General features: G+C 49.7%; 2 protein-coding genes across 4 annotated transcripts in view; both read left to right on the forward strand.

The window, feature by feature from the left end:
- The window catches only part of Antxrl (ANTXR like), a 23,202-nt gene extending 15,975 nt beyond the window's left edge, over positions 1-7,227 (forward strand). For all 3 annotated transcript variants that reach the window (XM_021181891.1, XM_021181892.1, XM_021181890.1), the window contains 5 exons: positions 141-242; positions 1,363-1,401; positions 2,414-2,635; positions 3,998-4,078; positions 6,560-7,227. In XM_021181891.1, coding sequence (XP_021037550.1) covers positions 141-242; positions 1,363-1,401; positions 2,414-2,635; positions 3,998-4,078; positions 6,560-6,982 — 867 coding nt within the window. In that variant the 3' untranslated portion in view covers positions 6,983-7,227. The remainder of the gene's footprint in view (positions 1-140; positions 243-1,362; positions 1,402-2,413; positions 2,636-3,997; positions 4,079-6,559) is intronic.
- Positions 7,228-16,987: 9,760 nt separating this feature from the next.
- The window catches only part of LOC110309220 (annexin A8), a 14,436-nt gene continuing 5,454 nt past the window's right edge, over positions 16,988-25,969 (forward strand). Inside the window, exons 1-9 of the mRNA XM_021181738.1 lie at positions 16,988-17,084; positions 20,469-20,559; positions 21,560-21,654; positions 22,721-22,834; positions 23,429-23,519; positions 24,276-24,355; positions 24,778-24,837; positions 25,292-25,385; positions 25,619-25,714. Coding sequence (XP_021037397.1) covers positions 17,064-17,084; positions 20,469-20,559; positions 21,560-21,654; positions 22,721-22,834; positions 23,429-23,519; positions 24,276-24,355; positions 24,778-24,837; positions 25,292-25,385; positions 25,619-25,714 — 742 coding nt within the window. The 5' untranslated portion in view covers positions 16,988-17,063. The remainder of the gene's footprint in view (positions 17,085-20,468; positions 20,560-21,559; positions 21,655-22,720; positions 22,835-23,428; positions 23,520-24,275; positions 24,356-24,777; positions 24,838-25,291; positions 25,386-25,618; positions 25,715-25,969) is intronic.

The following is a 25,969-nucleotide window of genomic DNA, read 5'->3' on the forward strand; positions in this document are numbered from 1 at the left end:
ATACAACCAGCCAGAGTACAGCCACAGATACAACCAGCCAGAGTACAGCCACAGATACAACCAGCCAGAGTACAGCCACAGATACAACCAGCCAGCCACAGAAAAAAGACCCAGACAAAGTCAGCGCTACTCCCAACCAGGCATCACAAGGCATCGTGTTCAAGAGGACCTGGCTAATGTTCCTGCCAGTCTTGCTGGTGACTCTACTCTTGCTGTGCTGCACCTGGAAGCTTTGCATAAAGGTAAATCCTTGCAGCCCATACCTACCCCCTTGCCTTGGCACCCACACGCATGCCCTTCCTCCAAGTGATCAGTGTCACATGCCAGCACTATAATCCAGACTGCTGACAAGTTCCCATCCGTTCCAAGGTCCCCATCATCCAGGGGAGGCACAAACTCTTAGAATGAAATACCCAAACTCTAGACAAGCCTGGGTTATAGGGAGCCTCCAGCCTAGCTGACACAGAAACTCAGTCTGGGATGCTTGGCCTGTAAGCTAAGGTTGGCTCCAAAAAGAGACCATCCCAGCACCCTTAGACCAGGGCAATTGTAGATCCACAGAGTTCATGTGGACCAAACCTCATAGGTGTCTGTGTCAGTCAGGACAGGGCCAGTGGCCCCATATGCAGGGCAATGCCTATCAGGCAAGATTAGGAAATCCTAGGGCAGACTTACCCTTCCATTCATGATATATGAGGTCATATCATGTACAGCTCCATACTGGACTGCAAAGGCAGGGAGACAAAGCAGAGACATCTTCCCCCACCAGGGACTTGTTATTGTTTGGGATTGACGGTGAACGGCCAGTCATCGAGAGATGGAACCAGGGCTTGGCTAAAACAGAGCAGGACCCAAGAATGACACTGGCTGTCATCCTGGGGGAACTAGGGTGGAAGGAACCCTCTAGAGAGCCAGATAAGGAACAGAATAGTGGCCCTGGAGACAGCGTGCAGCAGAGCTGTCAGGACCCATTTCCTCCCAGGGCACAGTGAACAGAGAAACCTGGGGACTAAACTAGAGAGAAGGTAAGGAGATCGCAGGAGGTATGGGGAAGCTGAAGGACTAAGCTTTCACTCAGCGAAAGGATGAGTGTGAGCCCCCCTCAGGTGGGGCTGGGACAGCTGTGCAGCACTTCAGCCATGGGCCTCTCCAGGGACCGGCACCTTGGTTCAGATCATTCTATCAGACAGGGATGTGGCTGCCTTGGGCCAGGTAGAGCCTAAAGGACACAGCACCACAGGCATTGGGCACCCACCCATGCACACACTCCCAGCCCATGTCCCTGCCCCAAGCCAGGGTCCTCTCTGTCTGCAGTGCCCACCCTACCCACTCTAGCCCACCTCTGTCTGTTTCATGTTCCAGCCTAAGAAGCTGCAGCCACCTCCCCCAAAGCCAGAGAAGGTAAGTTTGGGAGGTCGGGAATGGGGGGAGGGTGACACTGTACACACTGACTTTTAAGAGGTGTCATGAAGGCTGAGCCCAGAGTATCTCACTACTTTGGCGGTGAATGGGTAGGGATGCAGATCAAAGATGATATAGGAAAGCTATGGGATTCAAAATAATGTTACCCAGACAACATCATTGCCAGACTCGCAATGTTCCCCAGTCAGGGCTTTGGTAACACAGTCAGCCCCTTGCTCCAGCATATGCAGCTGTCCATTGCTGAATTGGTATCTTTCCGTGGATCCTGTAGTACTCTCTGTAGAATGCAGAGGTTAAAAGTGGGTTCTTAGTCTAGGGATGGCATGTGTCAGATCCAGGTCTCCACCTCCAGCTCAGAGGCTTCTTTATACTTGTCTCCATCATCTGCTGGAAGGGCCAAGGGCTTCACTAAGAGCAGCCTAGAGAACTCAAGGCTGGGGAAGATGGGGATAGCCTAACTGACTCTGAACTCTGAGGGATGCCCCCAGCTGAGCACAGGGACCAGATGAGGAAATGACTGTGCCTTCTTTAGGGTGGGGACCAGAAGAGGTAATGAAAGGCTGGGGCAGACAGAACCTACATCTGGGCCTGGGCTGAGGCAGGAACAGCTTCCCTGTCTATGTGGGACAGTGTTGGCTGCAGACTAGCCTGGGAGGCTACCTTTGTGAAGGCCAGAGCCGGGTGGAGGAGACGGTCACCGGACATCACCTACCCTCTGCACAACCTCCAGGCTGGGCTTTTGTCAGTAAGAGGAGTGGCCTCAGGAGAACCAAAAACACTGAAGTGGATGTTGGCACTTCGGGAAGCTCAATGTCTACAAACCAGAAGGGCTTTGATTACTCTTCTCATGATTGACCTCCCCAGTAGGGAGGCCTTGCATCCGCTTCATGACCTTAGCTGACTGACCCCACACTGCAGATGTTCTGTGGGGGATGCTGTGCCCTGTTCACGCAGCTGCGACAAGACACAGACCAGGTCATTTCACTCCTAGGAGCCAGAGGAAGAGAGCCCTCCTCCTGCATCACCACCAGCTCCTGCTCCTGCTCCTGCTCCTGGTCCTGGTGCTGGTGCTGGTCCTGGTCCTAGTCCTAGTCCTGGTTCTGGTCCTGCTCGTTCTCCTGTTCCTGCTCGTCCTCCTCCAGCTCCATTGCCTGCCAACACAAACCCTACTGTGATCGTTGCCTGCTGTGGCTGTGGCAACAGAGGCATGCAGGTGACTGGGGGATGGGCAGGCTGTGACCTCTAGGCTTAGCTGGGGAGGGCAGGCATAGCCAACCATCACAACAGAGGTCTGAATGTGGGAGGACTTGTATTGCTTTATGTCTGAGGACACCTGGATCCCCAACTCCCCCCAGTGGCTAGAGGAGAGCGTGCACAGAGGGCCCTCCTCTTTTGCAGTATTCGGTTCTGGACATGGCCACTGTGCCCCATCTTGCTAGTCTCTAGTTCCCATGTCACTGACTCAGCCTCAACAATGTCTTTGATGCCACCCTTAGTCTGAGAATGAATGAATCAAGATGTATTGGGTGTGTCATGCAAGGTCAGATACAATAAAAACAGAAAAGACCAGTCCTGGGCTACGTTCTGTCCATGAAAACTGGTCAAATGCCAGTGGCCCTGGTCAGCCTACATCAAGGCTTCTTATATACAAGTAAAAGAACTTATCTAGTGGTCCTGATGTCCAATGAGTTATAGCAAAGAGTTACAGGATGAAGGGAGTGTACATGGAGCCTCACAAGCTTCTTGTATGGAGTTGAGCCCCAGGAGGCAATCAGCCATTTATCTGAAGCCTCCCTCCTAGGACGTCCAGGCCACACCAAGAAAAAGGGAAGACACATAGCAGTCCCAGGCCCCAATATGTAGCTCCTACAAGGGCAGAGCAAAGGGAAAAAGAGTCTGTTTCCCCTCCTGGCTTTGTAGTCTTCTTCACTGCTCTGTCTCTGTGGTGAGCCCATGGCTTCCTCCTGAGAGCCCTGTCTGCCCGTTCCCTGCCTGTAAGCTACAAAGAAACCAACTCAGGTCTCCTGAAAGGGAAATGGCCACTGCCGACAGCTTGCCCTACCCTCTCCATAGGGCTCAAGGAATCTACAAGGCTGAAACCATGAGGTTCTCTACAGTTAGGCCTGACTTCTTCTGGCCTCTTCACCTTCCTCTACTTTATTTAGCCTGGCCCATGGTTCCTGACCCTTATTGGGCCTCTGGCCTACTTAACTAATATGGCCCAAGTTCTGGCTTGTTTCCTCTCCCCAGGCCTTCTACCCAGACAGAGCCTTCACAAAACACATAGCTCCCCTGGAAGCCTCTGCTTGCCACCATACAGCCCCCAGAGCCTCCCAACTTCTCCAAAGCCAGCACCTGACACATCTTCCCACTGTTTTGTCCCCAGTTGTCCTGAATTCTCTGTTCAACAATGACCACTCCAGACACCCAAGTCTTTAGACTGGTCTCTCTAGGGAGAGGATGTGTTTTGTGGTCTTGTGTCTGTGTTGACAGAGTTCTAAGTAATTGGACTCAGTGTCCCTGGGGGCCAGCTCCCATGACATCCTGCTTACTCATGGTCACACCTGCTTTTCAGGGAAACCTGGACACATGCTGCGACTACTTTCACCCAAGCTGCCACCCGATGCCATTGGTTTGGTGTCATCCCAAGGCGCAGGTGAGCCAGACAGAGGGAAGCCCCAAGGCACTTTTAAGCTTTATGGTTTGCAATTTAAAGTGAGCCACGTATTGAATGTTAGCTGGGACTTCTCGATTCCTTCAGGGAAGCAGTGTGACATAAATTAAATAGAACCTGAAGTCCCCTGAAGAGTACAAAGCTAAGTGTCAGCTGGGACCTGTGGTTCTTCAAGGCACAAAGTAAGCTGTCAACTGCTACACCCACTACGGGGACAAATAAAGGTGTTTAGGGCAGGAACTCAGCAGGGCTTCAGGGCCTAAAGCTTTCTGCAGGACAGGTCTAGAGCAAACCCTTGCCCAGCTCATTTGGGAAGGTCAACCAGCTTCCTGCATGAAGGCAGTCTGGGATGTTTCATCTGACTGGTTTTCTGCCTGAGGAAGGGGGAACCGCCTAAGTGGGACCTAACTGGGGCCTAGAGCCCAGTCTAGCAGGAAGGAGTTGGGTCAGCACTTAGGGTTCCCACTCACACCATCTCCCACTACAGAGCATGTCACTCTTCCTGAAGGCCCCTTCAGGCAGAGCCTCACCCAGACCCTCTTTCTGGCAGACAACAAAAGCAATAGGGATAAGTCCACAGTGGAGCAGAGGGTGCCTCTCCTTCCCTCTTAGAAACAGGGGAAAGCTGTTTCTAAGCTCCTCTCCCTTGCTGGGAATGGCGCACGCGCGCACGCACACACACACACACACACACACACACACACACACACACACACACGACTTGAAGCGGATCTCAGAAAGTTAATAAATCCACACGGTGATGGCCTGGCCTTGAGTTTAGAGAGACTGCTTCCTAGAACCTCACCTAGCTGCTTGCTTGTTCCAGTTAATTCCCATGATTTGTGCCTCAACAAATCATAACCCAGGAAACTCTTTAGAGGTTTTAGGTTGGACGCAAACCTGGGCATTTGTGTAGTAGACGTAAGTCATTTTGCTCACCCCTGCTGGAGCTACTTGGAGCCTGGCCCTTATTTTATCCTTACAAATGCCTCAGAGAAACTACAACTTCCATTTAAATAGACCTGATCTAAGGACTTCCCATAAGCTAATGATTAACCAAACCAACAATTCTATTGTTGGAAGGAAACTAGAGACCCTGCAAAGTCAAGAAATCTTTCAACAGCCACGGTCAGGAGCCGACCACACCAGCACCCTTCTCCCTGGCTCCAGGATTCTTATGGTGTGTGTGCCTCCTTCTCTGTCCTGCTGTCTTCACAGTTGGGGAAACTGAGGCACTGGCATTTAGTTTGGGGCTCAGCATGGCAAGGTCGATGAGTGGTACAGCAGTTGAGACCCTGTCCCAGGTCTCATGGTGTCAGAGCGATGGATAGAAACATTTGGATGCTACATCTTATAGTATAAAGTGTTGATATATATGAAATGTTTATTAATACTCATATTGTGTGGGTCTTAAAGAAACCACTTAATGCCCAACATTTAGAATGTTATTTGTTCTTGAAGTTCAGAAATAAACAAGATAGGAAAGAGTCCAACTATTTACCGACATATGTAAACAAATCAAATGGAAATAAGAATTTCTTAACTATCCAGAGGAAGCAAAATAATTAGGCCTGGAGAGCCAAGAGTGAATCCACCACAAACAAACAATCATGAGATCCTTTGAGGTCTTTGCAAACACATTAAGTTCACAGAAACCAGAAAGACGGTTTTGATAATACTAAAAATAGCTTGTAGAAAAATCTTTCATGGCCCGATGGCAGATGCCAGGTTATTTAAGGCAACTTATTTAAAACAGTCAAGTCAAAGGTGACTTTACTGATTCCAACTTAATCAACAATCAGAATTTTTCTGAAAATAATAATTTACGCGTGAGTCTCGGGGCCCTGCAATGATGATCCCACATCCTGTAGCAAGCTGTGTACATAAAAAAGAGACAGAATAAAGGGAAACTTAGACAAAATTAGAAGGTTCACACAAGTTACTTTGGGGCAGTAACCTTTGTCCACAAGGAACCATAAAAGAATATTAAAGGGCCAAGAACAAAGTTAACCACAGCACCAGTTCACCTTTGAACAGACGATTATAGACCTGTATAAGGGGTTTAAAAAGCAATGTATCTTTAGGCATCTGGGTTATGGGTTGCTATGGAGTTGCTGTGTATAGGCAGCCATTGATGGTGTCTTTATGGTTGTTCCATTGATGGTGTTTGTGGTCCTAGCAGTGTTTTGTGGTAGTTTGTCTACATAAATGAAATTTCCTCCTTCATAAATACTCAGCTTTCCCTATTGTGATTTGGATTATATTAAGACTTGACATAAGCAACTCCATGTTGATTATGATTTGATTTGATTCAAAGGAGCATCAACAAGGCTGGCACTGTCAGTTAAGTCCTGATGTGTCCTGACTTCACTGCCTTAAGTCAGACAACTTCAGCCTTCTGGCCCAATTCCAGTGACATCTCTGTGACCTTTATTATTATTTTTTTTTTTGTCCTTCCTCCAGGGAGGATATCCCGGCTTCACTGTCATGAAACCCAGCTGCTCACAGGCCTCCTACCGCCAAAAGCACTGCCTTTGTCCCAGTCGGGATTGTTTTCACCTTGCAGAACCACCATACCCCACAAGGATTGTCTTTCAACCCAATGAGAAGTATTTCAACATCACACAGTCACACTACAGCCCAAAGATCCGCTTTCAAACCAACCAAGAAAGTCTCCAAGTTGCACAGACTCTGTGCTCAAAGATGTGTTCACCACCCAATCAGGAGTGCTACACTTTCAAACCCCCACAGTCCCCATACCAAGCCAGGTATACCAAATCTCCCGCCAGGATGCTGCCTCTGCTCCCTCCCCGTACCCGGCAATCTTTAGAATCCCTTTGTCACACCTATCCTTTCCCCCCAATCTCTAAAGGACCAAAGTTCTAAGTTTAAGAGGTTTTTGTTTATTGCATTGGACACACGTAGCAGGTCTTAGACTGTGGAGAGAAAGTTCTGGTTTGCTGCTGATCAGCAAGCCCCCACACCTAGGGAGATGCTCACAGTCTGAGGTAAGATCATGTTGTATGTACCAGGACCAAGGTCCCACTTCCTACCAGTCTGTCTTCGTCTATCTGCAAAGGCTGGGACAAATAGGATCTTCCACAAAGGTCTCTGTGGGATAATCTTTAAATACTCTCCTAAATCCCTTTCCCTAAGTTTTTTTTCAAAGACAAATGTATTTGAATTTTTCTCATCTGGATTGCACATTCCAGGTTTCCATTTCTTAGATTCTTGAATTTTGAATGCGTTCTGGGAGGAAATAAAACCCCCTTCTGGAAGCAAGACTTCTCTTTCCAGATATGTCGGGGGCTTCCCATGCCCAGGAGAGCCTCTGAACTTTACTGGATCAGGCAAACTTCACCTGTGTGCCCTCTAAATCAGACTTCAACAGGGCAGAGTGTTCAGGCACCCAGAACATGCACTGTGGCTGTGTGATCCCACAGGGACCAGGTACACCAGAATGAGGACCTAACAAGGGGCCCCAGGGTCTTCTGAAGACTCTCCAGAAAGGTCATGACATAGGTTATCAGTTGTACCAAATCTTGATAGTTAATTAAATGGCAGCCTTCTATACTCCCCATTATACCCAGGCATTGGACTTGACTTTCTCTAAGGAGAATACAGGTGGAAATATGCCACACCTTGACTTGTAAATAGTATTGATGGAATCCATGGGTAATAATGGATATGCTCCCCCTCCATGCTTCCAAAATGAAAGCTACACTGGAATGCCTGACGTTGTGTGAATGGTTTTATGTAGGCTTTTTCTCTTCGTTGTAAAACTTTGACCTTCAAAGCACTCACTCAAGGGGTTTCTGCTCCTTATCTCGCCCCCAACTTCCCTGTCTTGTCCTGCCCTTAACTGCCTCGGCTCTAGCTGCATAGCTTTTACCTGGATAGGATATAAGCCTCTCTCACCTTCCAGTCCTCTCCCATTTCTGGCAGCTGTTCTCTACTGTCCATCAAACACCACCTATGAAAGGAGTAAGGGCGAATTGGAACAGAGGTTCCTGATGGCAAGGTGTGAACTCAGATGCCCCTACCCCTCTCCTCTTGCCAAAGACATGTGCTGCAGCAAGACTGTGACAGGTACAGTTAGTTGGAACGCATCAGTCTGGCTTGGGCCTTAGTGACCAGAACTTCCACCTGCAATCCAGGACTGTCACTACCCTGTGGGCCCCCACCCTTAGCAACAGAGGCTGGTTACTTTTTTAAAAAATTGATTGACTGATTGATTGATTGATTGATTGATTATGTATAAAGTGTTCTGCCTGCATTCCAGAAGAGGGCATCAGATCTCATTATAGATGGCTATGAGCCACCATGTGGTTGGTGAGAACTGAACAGCGGAAGAGCAGTCAGAGCTCTTAACCTCTCAGTCATCTCTTTAGCCTGAGGCTGGTCACTTCTGGCGAGACAGCTAGACCATCCAGAGGGAAGAGGTGGCCTTGATTTATCGGATGCCCTTCCTCAAGGCTTGTCCTTGTCCCCAGGGTAGAGGATTCTTCCTGGGCTGTATCATTCAGAACTTCCTTCCCATTGCTTTTCATAATCTCTCATCCTGGACCCCATTTGGGCTCCTTGAAGCCAGGAGAGACCCTCACACCTTTAGCAGTGACTGTGTGATGTCCTGCTACAAGCTCAGGCACTGCCACACACACCCCCACAGTCAGCGGGAGCTCCTGCTCACACAAAACAGAGGTCCTGGTGCCCTTGCTCCATCTCTTTGTCTCTGCACCAGGACTGGCCCAGGGTGTAGAAGTCTGGATGGTAAATAAAGTAATCCATTGAAAGCCTCCCCCTCTCTCCCCCTCCCTCCCTCTTCTCCTCTCTGCTCTTTTCTCTGCCTCCTCCTCCCTTTTTTCCCCCATTCCTTTTCCCCCGTCCCTTTTCCTTTTTCCCATCCCTTCATTCTGTTCTGTACTTCACATTCTAAACCTAGGAGAAGTGAGCAGCTGTCGGCCATGTTTATTGGATGGGATTCCCCAGAGAAGCAGAAATGGATCCGCTTAGGGTATAGAAGAAAGTGCTAACACTAATATGCCTGGCTCATAGAGTTAGAAAGAGGGAGACATTCTAATGTCTGTCCTGGGGAGGAGAGAGGGAACAACAAACCTAGCCAGTTTCCTGTGTCCTATCCCCTAGAATACCTGTGTGTAAATCCCTATCCTCAAGTGTGGCGTGAGGCCACAGGGAGCCACTGGGTTGTGAAAGCAGAACCTTATTAGTGGAATTTGTGGCTTAAGTCTCCATCTGCCCTATGAGAACACAACTGGAGGCACTGCAGAGCTACAGGACTGTGGCAGACATTTGTCCAGCTTGACCTTGGACTTCCCCCTCCAGAGCTGTGAACAGTACACGCCTATTGCTTGTAAGCCACACAGTCTATGGTAGTTTGTTAAAGTGCCAAGTTGATCAGACCCAGTGAAAGCAATGGACCTGGAGTGACCTCCCTCCATCTTTCAGCACTGGAGCTCCTAAAAGGTGGCAGTGTCTCTGAATAGTGGTAAAATAGTGGTAAAATAGTGGTAAAAGGAGAAGCAGGCAGAAGTCGAGTATTATAAAGAAGTCACCTACATTTTAACCAATATCATGGAGTCGCTAAATCTGACCAGGCCCAGACACCCAGTCCACTATACTACCTGAACTGAAATATCCATGCAGGCTGGACACTGGGTGACATACGGCCGGCAGCCATGGGACAGCTGGCTGGTGCCTCCTTACCCATAAGACTTTTCCACAACCCTCTGGAGGAGGAGGGTCCCCAGAAGAAAAATTCTTTCCTGAATCTCTTAGGTAGAACTGCAAGCTTGCTAACACTCCCCAGGCCACATCAGAATGCACCCCCAGCCTGCAGGGGCGTACCCGCCTTGTCAGCTGGTGAATGCCCACGGGAACGGAGGTTAGTCTTGAGGCCACAGACTAAGCAGGTGTCCCCAAAGCGCTCTTCACCACGGTGAGGAACCAGACCCAACAGACTCCCCATGAGTGGCTGTCACACCACATACTTCTTTCCTGTTCTCTCCCACCCACCTTTCACAACATCCCTGGGAAGCTGTGAGCTGTGCTGGCGGAAGAGAACCCATCACCATGTCCCCACCCAAGCATGGCCTCCCCAACAGAGTCCCACACCTGCCTTATGCCTCCAGCCTACAAACGGGGTCTTGTGTGCATCCTAGGGCCAGGCCCAGGCAGCAGGAAGACGTTCCATTCCTTATGTTCAAGAACCAGGGGCTTGTGTGTGAGCTCACCTCACAGAGCCTGTAGTAGCATGCACAGCGCCTGCACACGTTCAGCCAGATGGGGGAAGTGGACACAGGCTCCCACCTCTAAGACACAATCTGTGATGGATACCCTCTGTCAACAGAAAACGGAAAAATCACTTTTCTCCAATGGAGTCTCACTAGGTGTATTAACACGTTTTGGTGCAAGCCACACACGGGGGGTTACTTGGCAAATACAAGACAAACTCAATGATATTTTTGTAGACATGTTGTCTCGTTTTGCTTTGTTTGTTTGTTTTTTTTTTATCTTATTGACCTTTGGCTTGTTTATTTTTATTTCTGGGGTGTGTGTGTGTGTGTGTGTGTGTGTGTGTGTGTGTGTGTGTGTTGGCGTTTTGTTTTGTTTGTTTGCTTGTCTGTTTAAAGGGAAAGAGAAAAGCATATGATGTTGGGTAGGTGGGGAAGAGGGTCTAGTAAGAACTGGGGGGGGGGAAACATGATAAAATGTATCATGTGACTTTTTTCAATTAAAAAAAATAAAGGTGGGTCTGAGTTCTCAACAGCGTTATTGCTGCACTGGTTTTCCTGAGCCGCCTTGACCGAGCACCTCAGACCAACACCAAGCATCTCAGGCCAGGTTGCAAGGTTGTCAAGGAGACATATCGTCTCCTTGGACAAAGGAGGGAGTAGTGACTCTGGGCTCAGCATCCCGGTGGTAGTTTGGGCATGACAGGCACCAAGGGTAGAAGACCAAGCAAGGTTCGGCTCAGGAGCCTGGATTTAACTCAGGGGTCCCAAATCCAGAGAAGTAATTCCTTGTGACTAAAATTCCTGCTTCTTCCCTGTTTTCCCATTGTCTGGGGGTGAGTTGAGCCTCTCAGGAATGGAACCCAGAGAGCTATGGATCTAGTGGGACTTGATCTAGTGGGACTTGCCAGGTACGAAGGAGACCAGGGCTCACAGGCCACGTCTGTAGAACATCTGTAGAAGTTATGACCATGGGATAGAGGGGACTGAGAGTATCTCCTGTATACACCACACCCCTGCTTAGGGTCATTCTGCCTTGGTGACCTCCCACATTCTGCTTTCTGTGCCTAGGTCGTCATCCTGAGGTCTGGGGAATGAGGGTGAAGGAGCTGGTGCTAGTACTACACTATTCCACAAGGTGGCGCCCAACGCTTACATTTGTTCACTAAACCACTCTCCAAGTTCCGCTGGGTAGGCCAGACACAACGCAGGCCTTTGCCTCATCATTTAGTGGACGTTGTCCATTTCTCATGGTTAGAACTACATTTCTCTTTCTGCAGATGTTTCTTGAAAGCGCCAAGAGTCTGACAGCACGCCTAGAAGCAGCACCCTGCATCACCCTAAGTCCCCAAACCACACAGCCCCCAACCAAAGAGCAACTTCCTGTCCTGAACATCAGAGAGGCGCTGGGGCCCATCAGCCCTGAGCCAGCTCCACTGTAAAGGGCTGACTAATTGGAGTTCTGGATTCTCCGCAATAAGTGCCCATCATGAAGCCTGGCCCTCCCTTTCCCCCAGTATCTTTTTACTCATTCCCGGAGACATCACAGGGTGGTAGTCAGGGTACCACAACACCTACGGTACTCCAGCAGGCGTGGTGGTTTTGAAGCATCCCTTGTGTTATCTTCCTCCCCCTCCCTCAGCCAGAGCTTGAACCTGGCCATCTGCTAAATATACAGCTCAGATATCCTTTTATCCGCTCCATGAAACCTTCCAATTTGTACAAATAGATACTCCCATCCCATAATTCTATTTTAACCTTCAATTCAATCACACCTTCATTTTCTTTCCAGTAGCACCCCTGAGCCAGGCTCATGGCCTACTCTTATTCCAACAAGCTAAATGTCTCTAGTTTCACACACACACACACATACACACACACACACAAGATACCTACCCCATCTTATTTTAAAACAGTCTCATTCTATAGCCTAGGTTAACCTGGACTCACTATATAACCCAAGCTACCCCAATCCCATGATAACCTTAGTGGCCCAAGAGATGAGCTTATTATAGGTCTGAGCCACCACACCTATCTTTGGCTCCTTTTCTTGTGTTCATGATCAGGTTAGAGCTGCAGATGCAGGTGGATGGAGGCAATTGTTTGCCTTTTCTGTGCCTGTCCTGGGCTACTTGAAGGCTACCAGTGGAAAGCAAACACCACAGATGCCTGTCTACCAACTGCTCACATGGGCTGACGTTTGCCAACTTAGCCAAAGCCCCAATGCTTAGCACAACTCACCAATGCAGAATTCAGCTAAAAGCAAGAGATCAATTTCCCAAGTGTCAGAAAATTTGTAAGGGATATTATAATCAAAGAAACTTGAAGCCAAATTATTGGATGATTGCTTAGAGAACTAGGGCCAGGCCATGAGTGGTGGTGCACACCTTTGATTCCAGCACTCAGGAGGCGGGGGCAGCAGGATCTCTGTGAGTTCCTGGCCAGCCTAGTCTACAGACTGAGTTCCGGGCCAATCAGGTTGTAGAGAGACCCTGTCTTACAAACTAAAAATACAAAAGAACAGGGATTTTGCATAAAAAGGATGAAATGCCAGACTTTAACATTAGAATCTTCATCCCTACAAGCCAGAGCTAGGGAAGGCTGACCCTACCCCAATCCCAACTTCCTAAAACAACACCAAAAACCTCATCTGTACCCAGAACACACCTCAGAAGGCCTCCTGTCCTATAAACTATGGGACTTCACTGCTCTGAACCTGAAGTGAGATTTATAAAAACAAATTGCAGCCCATTGCAGCTGATAGAGTTTGACAGGTTTCAGCAAAGCCACCTCTAGAGTCCCCTTACCCACCCATAGTGCTAGGGCCTATGGGAAATTTTTCTTGCAGAAGAGGATCCAGGAGAGAGAAAATCTTCAGTATCTAAACAAGGAGAGTCAAGAAACAAGATACAGCCGGGAGTGGTGACGCACCCCTTTAATCCCAGCACTTGGGAGGCAGAGGCAGGCAGATTTCTGAGTTCAAGGCCAGCCTGGTCTACAGAGTGAGTTCCAGGACAGCCAGGGCTACACAGAGAAACCCTGTCTCATAAAACCAAAACAAAGAAACAAGATACAAGAAAGAAGATTAAAATCTAGTGCCAGTCTAATGTGAGTATGGTGTTCATATTTTTTCCTTCTTACAGCTATGTATGCTGCTGATTACAGAATTATGCTTGCTCCAATAAACAATATCTAAGATGTGTTTTAAAATAATGAGATGAGAAGCCAAGAATGGAGAGAAAAATAGAACAGTCTGGAAAAAGCAGCGTTTGAAAAAGGGTGAAAGTAACACTTTTGAAAGCAAATGGACTTGGAAACTTAACGTGGCTGGGATGGAGCTGAAAAGAGTGTTGACTCTCCAGGGTGAGGCCCCGAAAATTGACTTTGGCTGTAGGAGACAGTGGCATCTGAGGACCAGATGAGAAGCAGCAGTGTGTGGCAGCTCTCCACCCTCAGTGGTCAAAGGTGACAGGAAGATGCTGGGGCAGAACACACAAACCCACAAGCTGGGTGTACTGCCTTTCTGGGCAGAGCAAACAGGGGAAAAATCCATGGCACAGCCTGCTATGATGGGGAGACCCAGAGGGTTTAGACCCCAGAAGGCCTGCGGTGGGTGGATGCTAAAAGGCAAACTGGGCAGAGGCAGAGAATCAGCTGCGGATGCCGTTGCTGGGCCTCTGTATGGGACTACATAGGTGTTCCCTCAAATCTAATATGCTGGGTCACTTACACTAGGGCTGGGTGGTTTCATTGACACCACATGACTATTCTAACCTCTGATGTTTACCCCTCTTTGGCCAACTCTTCCTTCATCTCATTTAAACTACAGTCATACTTAGTTTGTCAGCCCATCCAAGTGCCTTGAGCACTCACCAGGCCCTCATGGGAGAACACACTGTACCATGCTTCCCACATGTTGGGTGGGACCTGCGAGGAGAGCCGGGTGGAACTCTTGTTTGTACCATGTTCTGTATGGCCAGCATCCCAGATAGTCCTTGATAGTCTGTGAACCTCACCCAGTCCCAAACTCCACCGGCCTGTTTCCTCCCAACTCCTCAGTCATTTTCAACTGCAACAGGCCACTCCCTTTCAAACTACAAGTTTGTGCGTGTCTCTCCTTCCTCAGCTTAACGTCTGTGGGGATTACAATGAGCTGAGGGGCACTCGCTCCATCTCTGTACTCACACATGTCCTGACCCATCATCACATGCAGGCTTTATCCGTACACAAACACCATGCCAAGGCCTCCTTGGGGCCCTTCCACTTTATTAGCTCTGGTGGCACTTCGTGATGCGGTGGAAAGTCCTTTTCTCTGCACAGCCTTGCACCTCAGGTCCCAGGCTAAACAGACTTCCTGCTCTCCGTTCAAACTGAACCCTGTGCTCTCCTCTCTGATGCTCAGCGATATTTGTGCTCCTTCCCCGGGCTGGAGGCACACAGCTGCACCGTGAGCTCGACTCAGTGTCTAGCATCGCTCTGAACTTTGAGATGGAGGGAGGGGGCACATACAGTAGGATCTGAGGACCCACAGAACTCTGTTGGATTAGGGCCTGGGTGCTGAGCACCCCCAAATCCTAAGTAAATTTCTGTCAGCCTCATTTTCTTGTTTGCATGACCCTCCTAGGGTCAGTTAAATGGTAGGAAATACAGGATACAGTGAATTCCTCTGTGAGGACCCCATCCATGTGTGTAATATCTCAAGTTCTGTGTGTCTCCATTGCTCAGTGAAGGAAGAATATGGGCACACATCCAGTAGATAAGGGGGTGCTGTATCATGCCAGGGGCACATGGTGACATGAAGCTTATCTGAAGCTACATAGATGGGATGGTTTAGCCCAGAATCCCTGCAGAGGCTGGCCCTTTTCCTGGGCTATCCAAGGGCCCCAACATTGCTGCTCCTTCAGGGGACCCATCTCAGTCACCTGTACTTACTGCCTGACTTGGGCTAGACCCTTCCGGTTCCAGAATCACTGGCTCTAGAAACTCACATTTATGTCCCTGTATGGACATCTCCATACAAACAAGCATGGGTGTGCACCAACCTAAAAATGCAGGGGAATCCAAGCTTCTGAAGTCCTGGAATGTGTCCGCCATCACTTTGTGCAGAGGCAGCTGGGACCGTCTTCCTTTTGCTGCATTGTACTGCACTGTTGCTCAATGGCTCTCCAGGTTCCCTGCAGCTCTGCTCAGTAGCTGCCTTCCCAGGGCATGGCTACCTTCCTCCTCTCTGCTTGCCAGCCCAGATCCATCCCTACCCATCCCTGCCTATGCCACAAGAAAGAGATGACAACTCTGTTTGTAGAACAAAGAACACCAGAGCCAGGGGTGGGAACTTTGAACATTTCACATCACGGGACCATTCTTAAAAGACTGTTCTGCAACCTCAGTGGCCCCGAAGTGGGGTCTGAGCTGGATCGTGAGACACTTGACTCCTCTGCAGGGCACATGAGACAGCTTCCTCTCCTGGTTCTGAAATGGACTCCTGGCATCATGCAGAGTGACATGGACCAGGAAGCTGCCTATGGCTTCTTCTTGCTGGGTGGCCTGTGCGTGGGGTAGGGTTGAGCCTCGTGTGTAGACTGCTGGGGACCCAGGAAATTGTGGGTTGCAGGTCCTGCCGCTGGTATGGGGGCAATGTTGGCTTCCAGCTTGCTCTGGGCTTGTGCTATAGGCCTCTACATGGACTAGTTAAAACTGGACTGGACATGGAATTGGTGCCTGAGGCAGCCAGTACAGAAGGCCCTGATGAAGCAAGGCTGTCAGGACTGGCTGCAGCTGAAGACTGGGACATTAAAACCTGACCCTTCAGAAAGAAAAAGAAACATTCTGCAAGGTTTCCTTGGATTTAAAAGTCACCATGAGGGCTGAGAGCTTTAGGAGCCTGGGTGATGCTCCCAGAGGCAGCAGCCTCACACTGAAAGGTAGCTAGCTAGGAGCTAGCTTAGTTAAGGGGTCCTATAAGAAGAGCTGTGCTGAGGGACAGTTGAAGAAAAGTAGGAAATTCCCAAAATCGAGCTTCTTGGAAGCTGGTTGGGAATAGTACTCCTGCCCCTTGGCAACTAGCATCTCCTACCCCGCCCTTCCCCGTGGGAGGCAGCAGTCTCTCACCCCATGAGAGTTGGTGCACAGTCACTCTGTTGTCACAACAACTGTCATTTAAGCAAATTATCTAGGTACTTGCGAACGGTTCCCTCTAGCACAGGAACTCATACCTGCTTCCTAAGACTGTGACCATGACCCAAGGGCCCAGCGTTACAAGATGGTTAAAGAGGGATTTAGACACAGTGCACCCCAGGGAATAGGGGTGGCTGTTTCTGTGTCCTTTGCTGAACTCTTTGTGCTGCTAAGTATGCAAAGATGGCAGTAAGCAGAAGGGCTGTGTGCTGTGGGTTCCTTCTCTCTGTGATTGAGGTCTAGCCAACCTCAAGAAACTACAGCCATGTTTACTTTCAAACGCTACCTCAGAGTTTCCAAGCTATGTGACAACCACAGCCCAAACATTCTCAGGGCAGGCCCGGGCAGTGTCTGGGTGGGGTCTGGGAGTCACAGGAGGGGCCCAGAGCCAAGTGGAGCCTGAGGTGGAGGGAGGGAGGGAGGGCTGGGTGGGGCTGGACCTGTGTACACAACCACACCTACTATCGGGCAGTAGCTGTGTCCATCACTGAGCAGAGGCCAACTAGTGTTTCTTCATCTCCCTGGGAAAAGCAGCAGACAGAATGGCCTGGTGGAAAGCCTGGGTAAGTTGAAATGGTCTGGGGAGATGGGTCCCTAGTCCTTGTTGGGAGTGTGGAGGACACCGAAAAAGTAAAGGCTGAACCTGCTAGGCCAAGTCCCGGTGAGGAAACTGGGAGGAAAACCCTATCCATGCCTAGAAAAGTTAAGGTTTGAAAGGTAAGACAGTTAAAAATAAAACAAGAACATTTTTTTAAAAAAAAAAATTTTTTTTTAACTGCAAAGAGAAAGCTAAAGGATTTGAGAGTCCAGAGGGAGACTTCTGTAAGGGAAAAGCCACTTTAGTGCCTCTGTGGATGTGTGCAATGCGGGAGTTTGTGCTTGGAGAGACTCTAGCAGGCTGTTCCTTGCAGAAGTAGCAGTGTGTGAAAGGCGCTCGGGGGCCCAGGAGGTTGACTCTGGAAAACATTGCCCTGTTTGAGCATTTGAATGTTCAGATGGGTTGGATCTAGGTCTGGAGAAGGATCCCGGACGGAAGGAACATCAAGGGACTTGAATGAAGGCTACATGTGCTATGCACCTTCCTCGTCCCAGCTGGAGCACGCTCAGAGGGAAAAGCTGAGGTTCTGGGACACCAGGTAGCTTGCTCAGGTCCCTCGGACAGCTTAGACTAGAGAAAGTCCAAAGTCTCTGCACAACCCCTGGGCTCCTTATAGGCAGAAGATCCAAGTTGGCCCAGCTTCAGGAAAATCTTTGTTGCTGTGATACCACCCAGAGAGAAGCTGTAGGTGTAGATGCCCGGGGGTCTCTGGACAGATAGGACAGAATAGAAGGCAGGAAGAGATGAGCTATCATCTTGACCCTCAGAGGAAAACAGCCTGAGCAGTAGCTGTATATAGTTTCACAGCAGCTGCTAGCAATATGCCTTGTGCAGGTGCGCACAGCAGGGATCTGAGTGTTGGGCAGTTCCTACAGTCAGATGCTGGCCAAAATAGCCTGATTCTAGGCCCTGCACTCCATAGGGCAGGGGCAGGGGCCATCCTCTTGGAGACCTGATTGGATTGGCAAGATGATGTTGGTACTCTCAGAACCTTCTGTATGGATGGGGACACTCCTGTCGGCATCTCTCACCACTGTCACTGGAACCTCACAGCAAGTCTGTAGGATGGTTGGCTTTACACACAAGGGAGGAAATGGAGACTCCAGTACCACAGCTGCCACACTAGTAAGGGTTTAGGTCTGGGCAGCCTGGGTCCAGATGCACTCAGTCATCCAGGATCTCTGACCCTTGGGAGAGCAGACTCAGGGCAGCAAGGCCTCTGTATCTGTCCAGGCTGCCAGTGAGGACCAAATGTCCCCTGAGTACAAAGTTGGATTAAATACAGAACTGGAGAGGTCAAAAGTGTGACAGAGAGTGCCTATCTTCAAAACAGGTTCTCCCTTTGTGGCCTTCTTGAGGAGTTAGCCAGTGAAGAGATCAGACAAAAGTATGCCAGATCCTGCATGCCCATGACAGATGGTGTTCTAGACACAGCATCCAGGACTGCCTGCATTGCCTTTTTCCTGGGAGTGTGATGGTCTGGACTCACTGGCCTCAGGGTAGCTCCATCAGAAGCCTGAGGCTGACATGGAAGCTGGGATAGATGCCTCCTAATCTCCACCCTAGGCAGTGTCCCATCCTTGGCACCCAGAACGCCGATCTCTTTCTATAGAACTTTAGCAAGGGAAGAGAGACAGGCTTCTCAGTGTGGTGATATCTGAGCCACCCCTGGAGCTGCTGACAAATACAGGTCCCTGAATGGTATGGGGGACACTCCTCAATGACTAAGCTTCTGACACTTCTTCGGATTAGGCAGAGAAACTAGGAAGTGAGAACTTAAACACTGCCCACCCCACACCCCTCAGAAAACCCACATGTCTAGGGGTGAGGCTCTCTGCAGTGAAACATTCCAATAAAACCCAGTGTCTGGAAAAGTGTGAATCATCTGAAGAGTGGGAGAGGTAGACAGAGCTTAGGTTGTGAACCAGGCTGTGGGTGAAGTGCCAGCTTACTAGCCAAGCCACCAAGCCCAGGCTCCTAATACGACTGCTGGAGAAGGTGGCAGGCTGAGCAACATGTTTAATGCACTTTACAGAGAATGCTCAAGTAGACTTCTAGTAGTAGCAGTGCGTGACCTCAGAAGCAAGGAGTGTGTGTGTGTGTGTGTGTGTGTGTGTGTCAGCATTTGGCTCACTGGAGAAACTTTCCCTAGGAATTATTTCTAACAGTTCCTGTTATAAAATACGGTGCAATAAATGTGAAGGGAAACTCTATTTCTGGACACGTGAAAATCAACCAAAGGACACAGAAAGATGCCTTGTTCCTTTCTCAGAAGCAGGACCCTTATGGAGGTGGGGACCTGTTGTGTATTTTCAGGGTCTAACCTGAGGCTTGAGGGGGAGGATGGATAGACAATCAGTGTAGGGAGAAAAGGAAAGGTAGGTGGAGGATACTTGAAAGGAAACTAAGAGAAAAGGAGGCAAACGGGGGAGGAGAGGAGACGGAAAGAAGGAAGCAGGACAAAGGCGAAGGGCAGGCAGGTGGGTGTAAGGACAATGCAGCCTGGGTAGAGCATTGGTGAATGGTTGAGCGAACGTGTGAGGTGGAAAGCAGGTGGGTGAATGGGGGACAACAGAAGAGCTGTGTGAGCAAGTGGGTGAACGACCAGAGGGGTTTGACTAAACTCTCCATCTGAGGGACCCAGGTCTCACCCACTCAACCCTACTCCTAATTCCCTCCACTCTTCACCACCCCTCCCCCTAAAACACACAGGGTCCTGCACCCTAAGCATCTGATAAATTATGCAGAGCACACAGGTAAGTGGCCTTTGCACTGGCCCTGGATTGGAAGCTTGTAAGACGAGGGTCTGGGTACTTTGGTTATCAAGTTTATTCCATAATCCATAGAACATCCTGTAGTTCTCTCTAAACTTAACCCTCTGCCCAATATGATCCCATGGTCTTGCAAACCACCTGAGCTTTGGGGATGCTCAGCGTGTCTCCTGGTCCTCTGAAATATCCATACCTCACCCTCACCATGGGAAAGACTAGAATAGACTTAGAGCCTTCCTCACAAGCAAAAAAAAAAAAAAAATCCAGATGCCACATCTAGACACAGAGCCACTCCTTGTGAGTTTATTTCCACCCATCCTGCTGTACACGGTGCTGATGAGAACTGTGTGACCAGTCGGCTATCTGCCCTCAGCCAATAGGTAATTTCCTTTTATAAGCTCTGGTCCCAGTTGCACCAGTCTATTAGTTGGAGTACCCAGTCACACCCTGCAAGGCTCCATCTGGTCTCAGAGCCCAGGGGAAGTCCTTAGCTTAACAAAGTGGACTACATGGTAAGCCAGGAGGTTCCCCTACCTTTCCTGTATTTTCCAGCATGAGCAGGCCTGTTTATCTTGCAGGTTGAACAGGAGGGCGTCAGTGTGAAGGGTAGTTCTCACTTCAACCCAGACCCTGATGCAGAGACCCTCTACAAAGCCATGAAGGGGATTGGTGAGTTACCACCCATGGCCTGGCCGCTGGGGCTTCACATCCCACATCCTCAGAAAGTGGATGCCAAGGACAGTCAGGCATAGACGGGGCCCCCATTTTACTGAGTGACTTAGTTACACACCGGCTCTGAGGTGGGTGACTGTTCCTTCCCAAGTGACAATGACAGGGAAGGCCATCATCAGTCTGAAGTCTCTCACTTGTAAAATGGCTGCCAGGACTCTGGACTCGATGGTTCCTTTCTGCTTCATAAACACACACTTCCCAATCCATCAGAGGAAGATGGATTGGCACCAGGCCCACTGTGGGCATGGGATGGGAGTTTAGGTGTGGTGTTGAGGCCAGGGCAATCAGCCACATGGATCCTGAGCTTGTCCTCTCCCCCACGCTAGCTGACCAGACAGCCAGCTGCTTCCCACACCTCACAGGAGCGTGGGTGGGAAGGGACCGGTTTACCCTAGAATTTGGTCTCACTCCAGGTAGGAGTCACCTCTCAGCTGGCTCTGCCCAGTGAGTCAGGACACTAAAGAGAACTGCCGTGCCTAGAGTGGCCTAGACCACATCCTCACACCCACTGTTTCCATGAAAACTTTACTGTTATCCCCACTTCTAATATGAACAAATGCAGGCTCCAGGAAATGAGCCTTCTTGTCTATGACATACAAGGGAGACTCTCAGACCCAATGGTCTAGACTTCTCTATGATATTCCTCTAATGTGACCAACACAAGGGAAAGACTTAAGATATCTCCCTTGGGCATGCTTCAAAGATCCACAGTTGTTGTCCAAAGCTCCCTGCCCTTGGTTGCTATGCTATGAAGTCAAGCCTGAGCCATACCCAACACTATGTAAGTTGGAGATGGGGAACCAAGAGGTTCACTACCTGGATGTCTTCTTTACACCATGGAAATTGGACATTTGCAGCTCGCCCCCCTTCAGTCTTTTCTGATGCCCGCCTCACCCCCCAGAGGTAGAAGGGATTCTCATACTGTACACTCCTACAGGAACCAATGAGCAGGCCATCATAGACGTGCTCACCAAGAGGAGCAATGTGCAGAGGCAGCAGATTGCCAAGTCCTTCAAGGCTCAGTTTGGAAAGGTAAGCAGGTTGGGGGCCAAAGACCGGACAGTTCCTCCCAGGATGGAAATGTGTGCATAGGGCATATTGCATTAAAACAATACTTCCATTCATTTGTGGTCAAGTTTCCCTGGCTGTTCTGTTTTTTGTTTTTTGTTTTTTGTTTTTTTTCTGCAAGAGCCATTTATAGCTCCCAAGCCCCAGTGTGGCATTAGCGTTGCACGGTCTAGCCCCATTTCTTCCCTGTTCTCTCTCCAGCTTTGCTGTGCCACTACTTGAACTGACCTTTCACTTCCCTGCTCCCTGGCAACACCTGGCTCACTTCTGTTTCACAGCACAGACACACGCTTCTCACAGGCGAGTTACTTGTGTGTTCCTCTCCTGCCTCTGGATACTCTAGGGGCACTTTGGCTGCTCCCAGCCCTTAGCACAGAACCCGGAGTTCGGAGGCGCACAGTGAATGCCAGAGGTTTGTGCATAGGCATGTGGGTGCCTGGAGTCTCCCCATTTGCTCACAGATTTAACACAAAAGCATCAATGATGAAGTTTAGTGTCCCCAAGTGAAGCCATATGTAACTCGTTTCCCCTCCAAGCTACACATTATCCTCCGAGTTCAACATCAGAGAGGTTGGGTAATTTCCTAAGACTCCAGAGCTCTTAAGTGACAGTCTGACAGCCCTGTACAAATCAGCTGGGTGTGACCTAGTGGCTTCTTGTAGTTGTGTGTGCCCTCAGGAAGAGTCAGGTTGAGACAGAATCTTGGAATCTCTTTCCTTCTCTCTCTTCCTCCTCTCTCTCCAACCCCCTCTTTCCCTCTCCTCACTGAATCATGTAATAAGGTAAGCATGGTGCTGCCACCCTCTGAGCTTGCAGTCCCGAAAGCAATGGCAATCCTATTTTCCTGAGTTTAGAATGTGCCCAGTACTGGACTGTGTGCTGAGCTGTCACATGTCTGTGTCATCACACCAACAGGACAGAGTCCATGTGGGAAGGAAGAAAGAGTCCTCAGGCCAACCTTCACCGGCTGCCTGCACTGCAGTGGGCTTAGAAGATAAGTCATCTCAACCTTTCTTTCTGCCTGTCTTAGGACCTCACTGAGACCTTAAAGTCAGAGCTGAGTGGCAAATTTGAGAGACTCATCGTGGCCCTCATGTACCCGCCATACAGCTACGAAGCCAAGGAGCTGCACGATGCCATGAAGGTACTCCATTTTGCCATAAATCAGAATGGCCACCTGGGCCCGACTGACCTAATGAGCTTGCAACCTGCTCCAACAGCCACCCAGCAGTGGGGCTGACCAGTCACAATGAAGGTCTAGATCAGTACTTCTTAGAATAGGGTTGGACCAGCAGGAGTGCAGGGGAATCGAAAATCCGAGCACTGCCCCTTGGCCATCCTTTGCTTCATCATTCCTGTTACTCTCACAGATTAGGTGGTACTGGAGACCCAGAAGCCACAACATGCCCACTAAAAGGATACTCAGTACAATCTATGCCAGGCATTTTACAGCTGTGACCTCTAAGGCCACCTTCAGGGTAGGCTTGCCTCATTATCCTCACTAACGGATGACAGTGCTTAAGGGTGGGAAGGTGGAGCCACCTAGGTGAGACCACCCAGCTAAGGAAGGAGAGCTGAGGTAGCTTAGCTGTCCTAAGAAACAATGGCGGGGATTCAATATCACCCTCCAACAGAAGAGGGCAGAAGAGGCAGTGGCCATAGCTTCTTAGAAGATAGCACAGGTGGAGCAGGAGACCAAGGGCAGAGCACTCCAGAACACAGAGGTCTCTGTCCCCAGGGTTTAGGAACCAAAGAAGGAGTCATCATTGAGATCCTGGCTTCTCGGACCAAGAACCAGCTGAGAGAGATAATGAAGGCATATGAGGAAGGTAAGGGGTTGCAAAGATGGTGGGGTGGAAACCTAGACATGGCCTACGTTTTGGCAACCTGATAGGGAAAAGGAGTCAGGCAGTTCCCAAGGGAACTCAGCCAGAGTGGAAAGGAGCCTTTGGAAGGTCTTCTGAGATAAGTCCAAGTGCCCACGGGTGCCAAATCCTGTGCCCAACAGTGACTGAGCATGGCTCAGACATGGGGAGAGTGATGTGTGCCCAGATAAGCTCATGTCCCTTAATGCTGTGGCAGTGCTGGGGAACGGAGGCAGCAGTGGACAAGAGTACTTGTTGGCTGTACATGGGTTGACCCAGAACACTAGAGAGGGTCATCTGCCAGGGCCCCATTATGCTAGGGGAGCCCCACTGGCCAACTCTCCTATACAGTGCATAGCCTTCCAGGCAAGCAAAGGCCAGCCAGTCCTCCATGCTGTGCTTCTGGCCAAGGGAGTCTAAAGGCTCTGGCTTTGCTCAACTTGGCAATAAAATAGTCTCAATCTGCAGGCTCTGGTCTGGCTCTCTGGCCTGATCTATTTCTCTCTCTCTAGCTTGCTTGCACATTTATGTCAACATCTGAATGATTACCTAGATAGATGTCTGCCAACTTGGACATCTAAATGGGGTGTACACCTTCTGTACCAAGAACTTGTCCGCCCATGGGGAGAAGTGTGGGAAGCAGGTCTGGAGGAAGGAAGTGGACCCTGACAGGCCCTGGGTCACTCACTGTCCATTACCTCTGGTTCTGTTTTTCTGCAGACTATGGATCTACCCTGGAAGAAGACATCCAAGGAGACACGAGTGGCTATCTGGAGCGGATTCTGGTGTGTCTCCTGCAGGTAACGCAATCCAGATTCCAGAACTCTGTGGCTTAGAAATCCAAAGAGAGCCATCCCAGCACAGCCCTTGATCGTGACTCCCAGTGAGGGCTGGGCTATGGGGAAACCCAGCCATCTGGGAGCGCCATCTGTGTCTCAGCACAAAAGGAGGGTCCTCCCTGAAAGCCTCATGCCTCTCTTTCCTTATCCTAGTGGGCTCTGCTCACTAGTGTGGCTCGCTGAATCCACCATTCCAATGAAGTAGCTCATCTACTTTCGTGGTACAAATGCCAACAGTGAGGCATGGTGAGGATGGCTGGCTTTCAGGTCTCATGGACCAGAAGCAATAGCCTTTTCCTACCTGCCCTCTATACCCCACTGTCCCCTCAGCCCAGTGTTCTGAGTCCTGACCTGCCTTACAGAGTGATTTTCTCTGATCCTAGGGCAGCAGAGATGATGTGAGTGGCTTTGTGGATCCAGGACTGGTCCTCCAAGATGCACAGGTAAAACGGTACCTTGACCTTACCACCGGAACTCTGAGCTTTATGGTCCCCTTTGCCAAGGAGAGCTTTCTTTAATATAGACCCGTCTCTGCAGCCTCCACCATGTGTTGACTAAGAAGGAAAGCAGGATACCTGGGAAACTCAATGGAAGAAAAGGAAAAATGGAGAAGCTGGGAAGGGAGGATCTAAGGCTGTCAGGCAGAGCGAGCCTCCCTGAGCCCAGAGCTTGCTCATGTGCACATCTCTGTGTATCTATTGGTAGAGTTCTTGTTACTCAGTGCTCCCAGAGACAATGGGGGAAGGAGAATTTTCTAAAGTAGCTGATGGCCCAGGACAGAGGAGAGCCAACACTATTAGAGGAACAGGAGTTCAGGACAGTGAGCCACCATGTTGGGCTCACTGATGGTAGGCTAGAATTCTCTCTCACCTCCACCTCCTCCTGTCCCAATTCTAGGCCCTGCATGAAGCGGGTGAGAAGATTATGGGGACCGACGAGATGAAGTTCATCACTATCCTGTGCACACGCAGTGCCACTCACCTGATGAGAGGTACAGGGCAGAAGTGAGACACACAGCGGTGCGTGGCTGCCCTAGCCACGTGGCCTCTGCCTTTGTGTGGAAGGTCTGATATGTATAGTCTTAAGCAGCTTAGACTTGGGGAGAGAGCCATGGAGACCTTGACTCTTCCCCATGTGCCAAGATGGAGGCAGAGATGTGCTCATACTGCACTCAGGTGCAGCGCGTAATCTATGTATCCCTTACGTGGATGCTTCTCTCCATAGTGTTCGAGGAATATGAAAAAATTGCCAACAAGTGCATTGAAGATAGCATCAAGAGTGAGACCCATGGTTCGCTGGAGGAGGCCATGCTCACTGTGGGTAAGAAAGGGGCTTGGCTCTCAGCACATTTGTATCCACAGCCCAGGAAAGTGGCAGCAGATGACTGGATCTCTGTAATTCAAAGAGCGTCCTCAACTCCCAATGCTCTAAACCCATACCTTTCAGCCCACATCCCTGGGACAACACCTCAAAAGTCTCAGTGTAGCCTGCCAGGAACTATTCTTGGTGTTGTCTATTCAATCCCCTGTGTGTGTGTGTGTGTGTGTGTGTGTGTGTGTGTGTGTGTGTGTGTGT

The sequence above is a fragment of the Mus caroli genome, chromosome 14 (assembly GCF_900094665.2).
Source record: "Mus caroli chromosome 14, CAROLI_EIJ_v1.1, whole genome shotgun sequence".
Taxonomy (NCBI): Eukaryota; Metazoa; Chordata; class Mammalia; order Rodentia; family Muridae; genus Mus; species Mus caroli.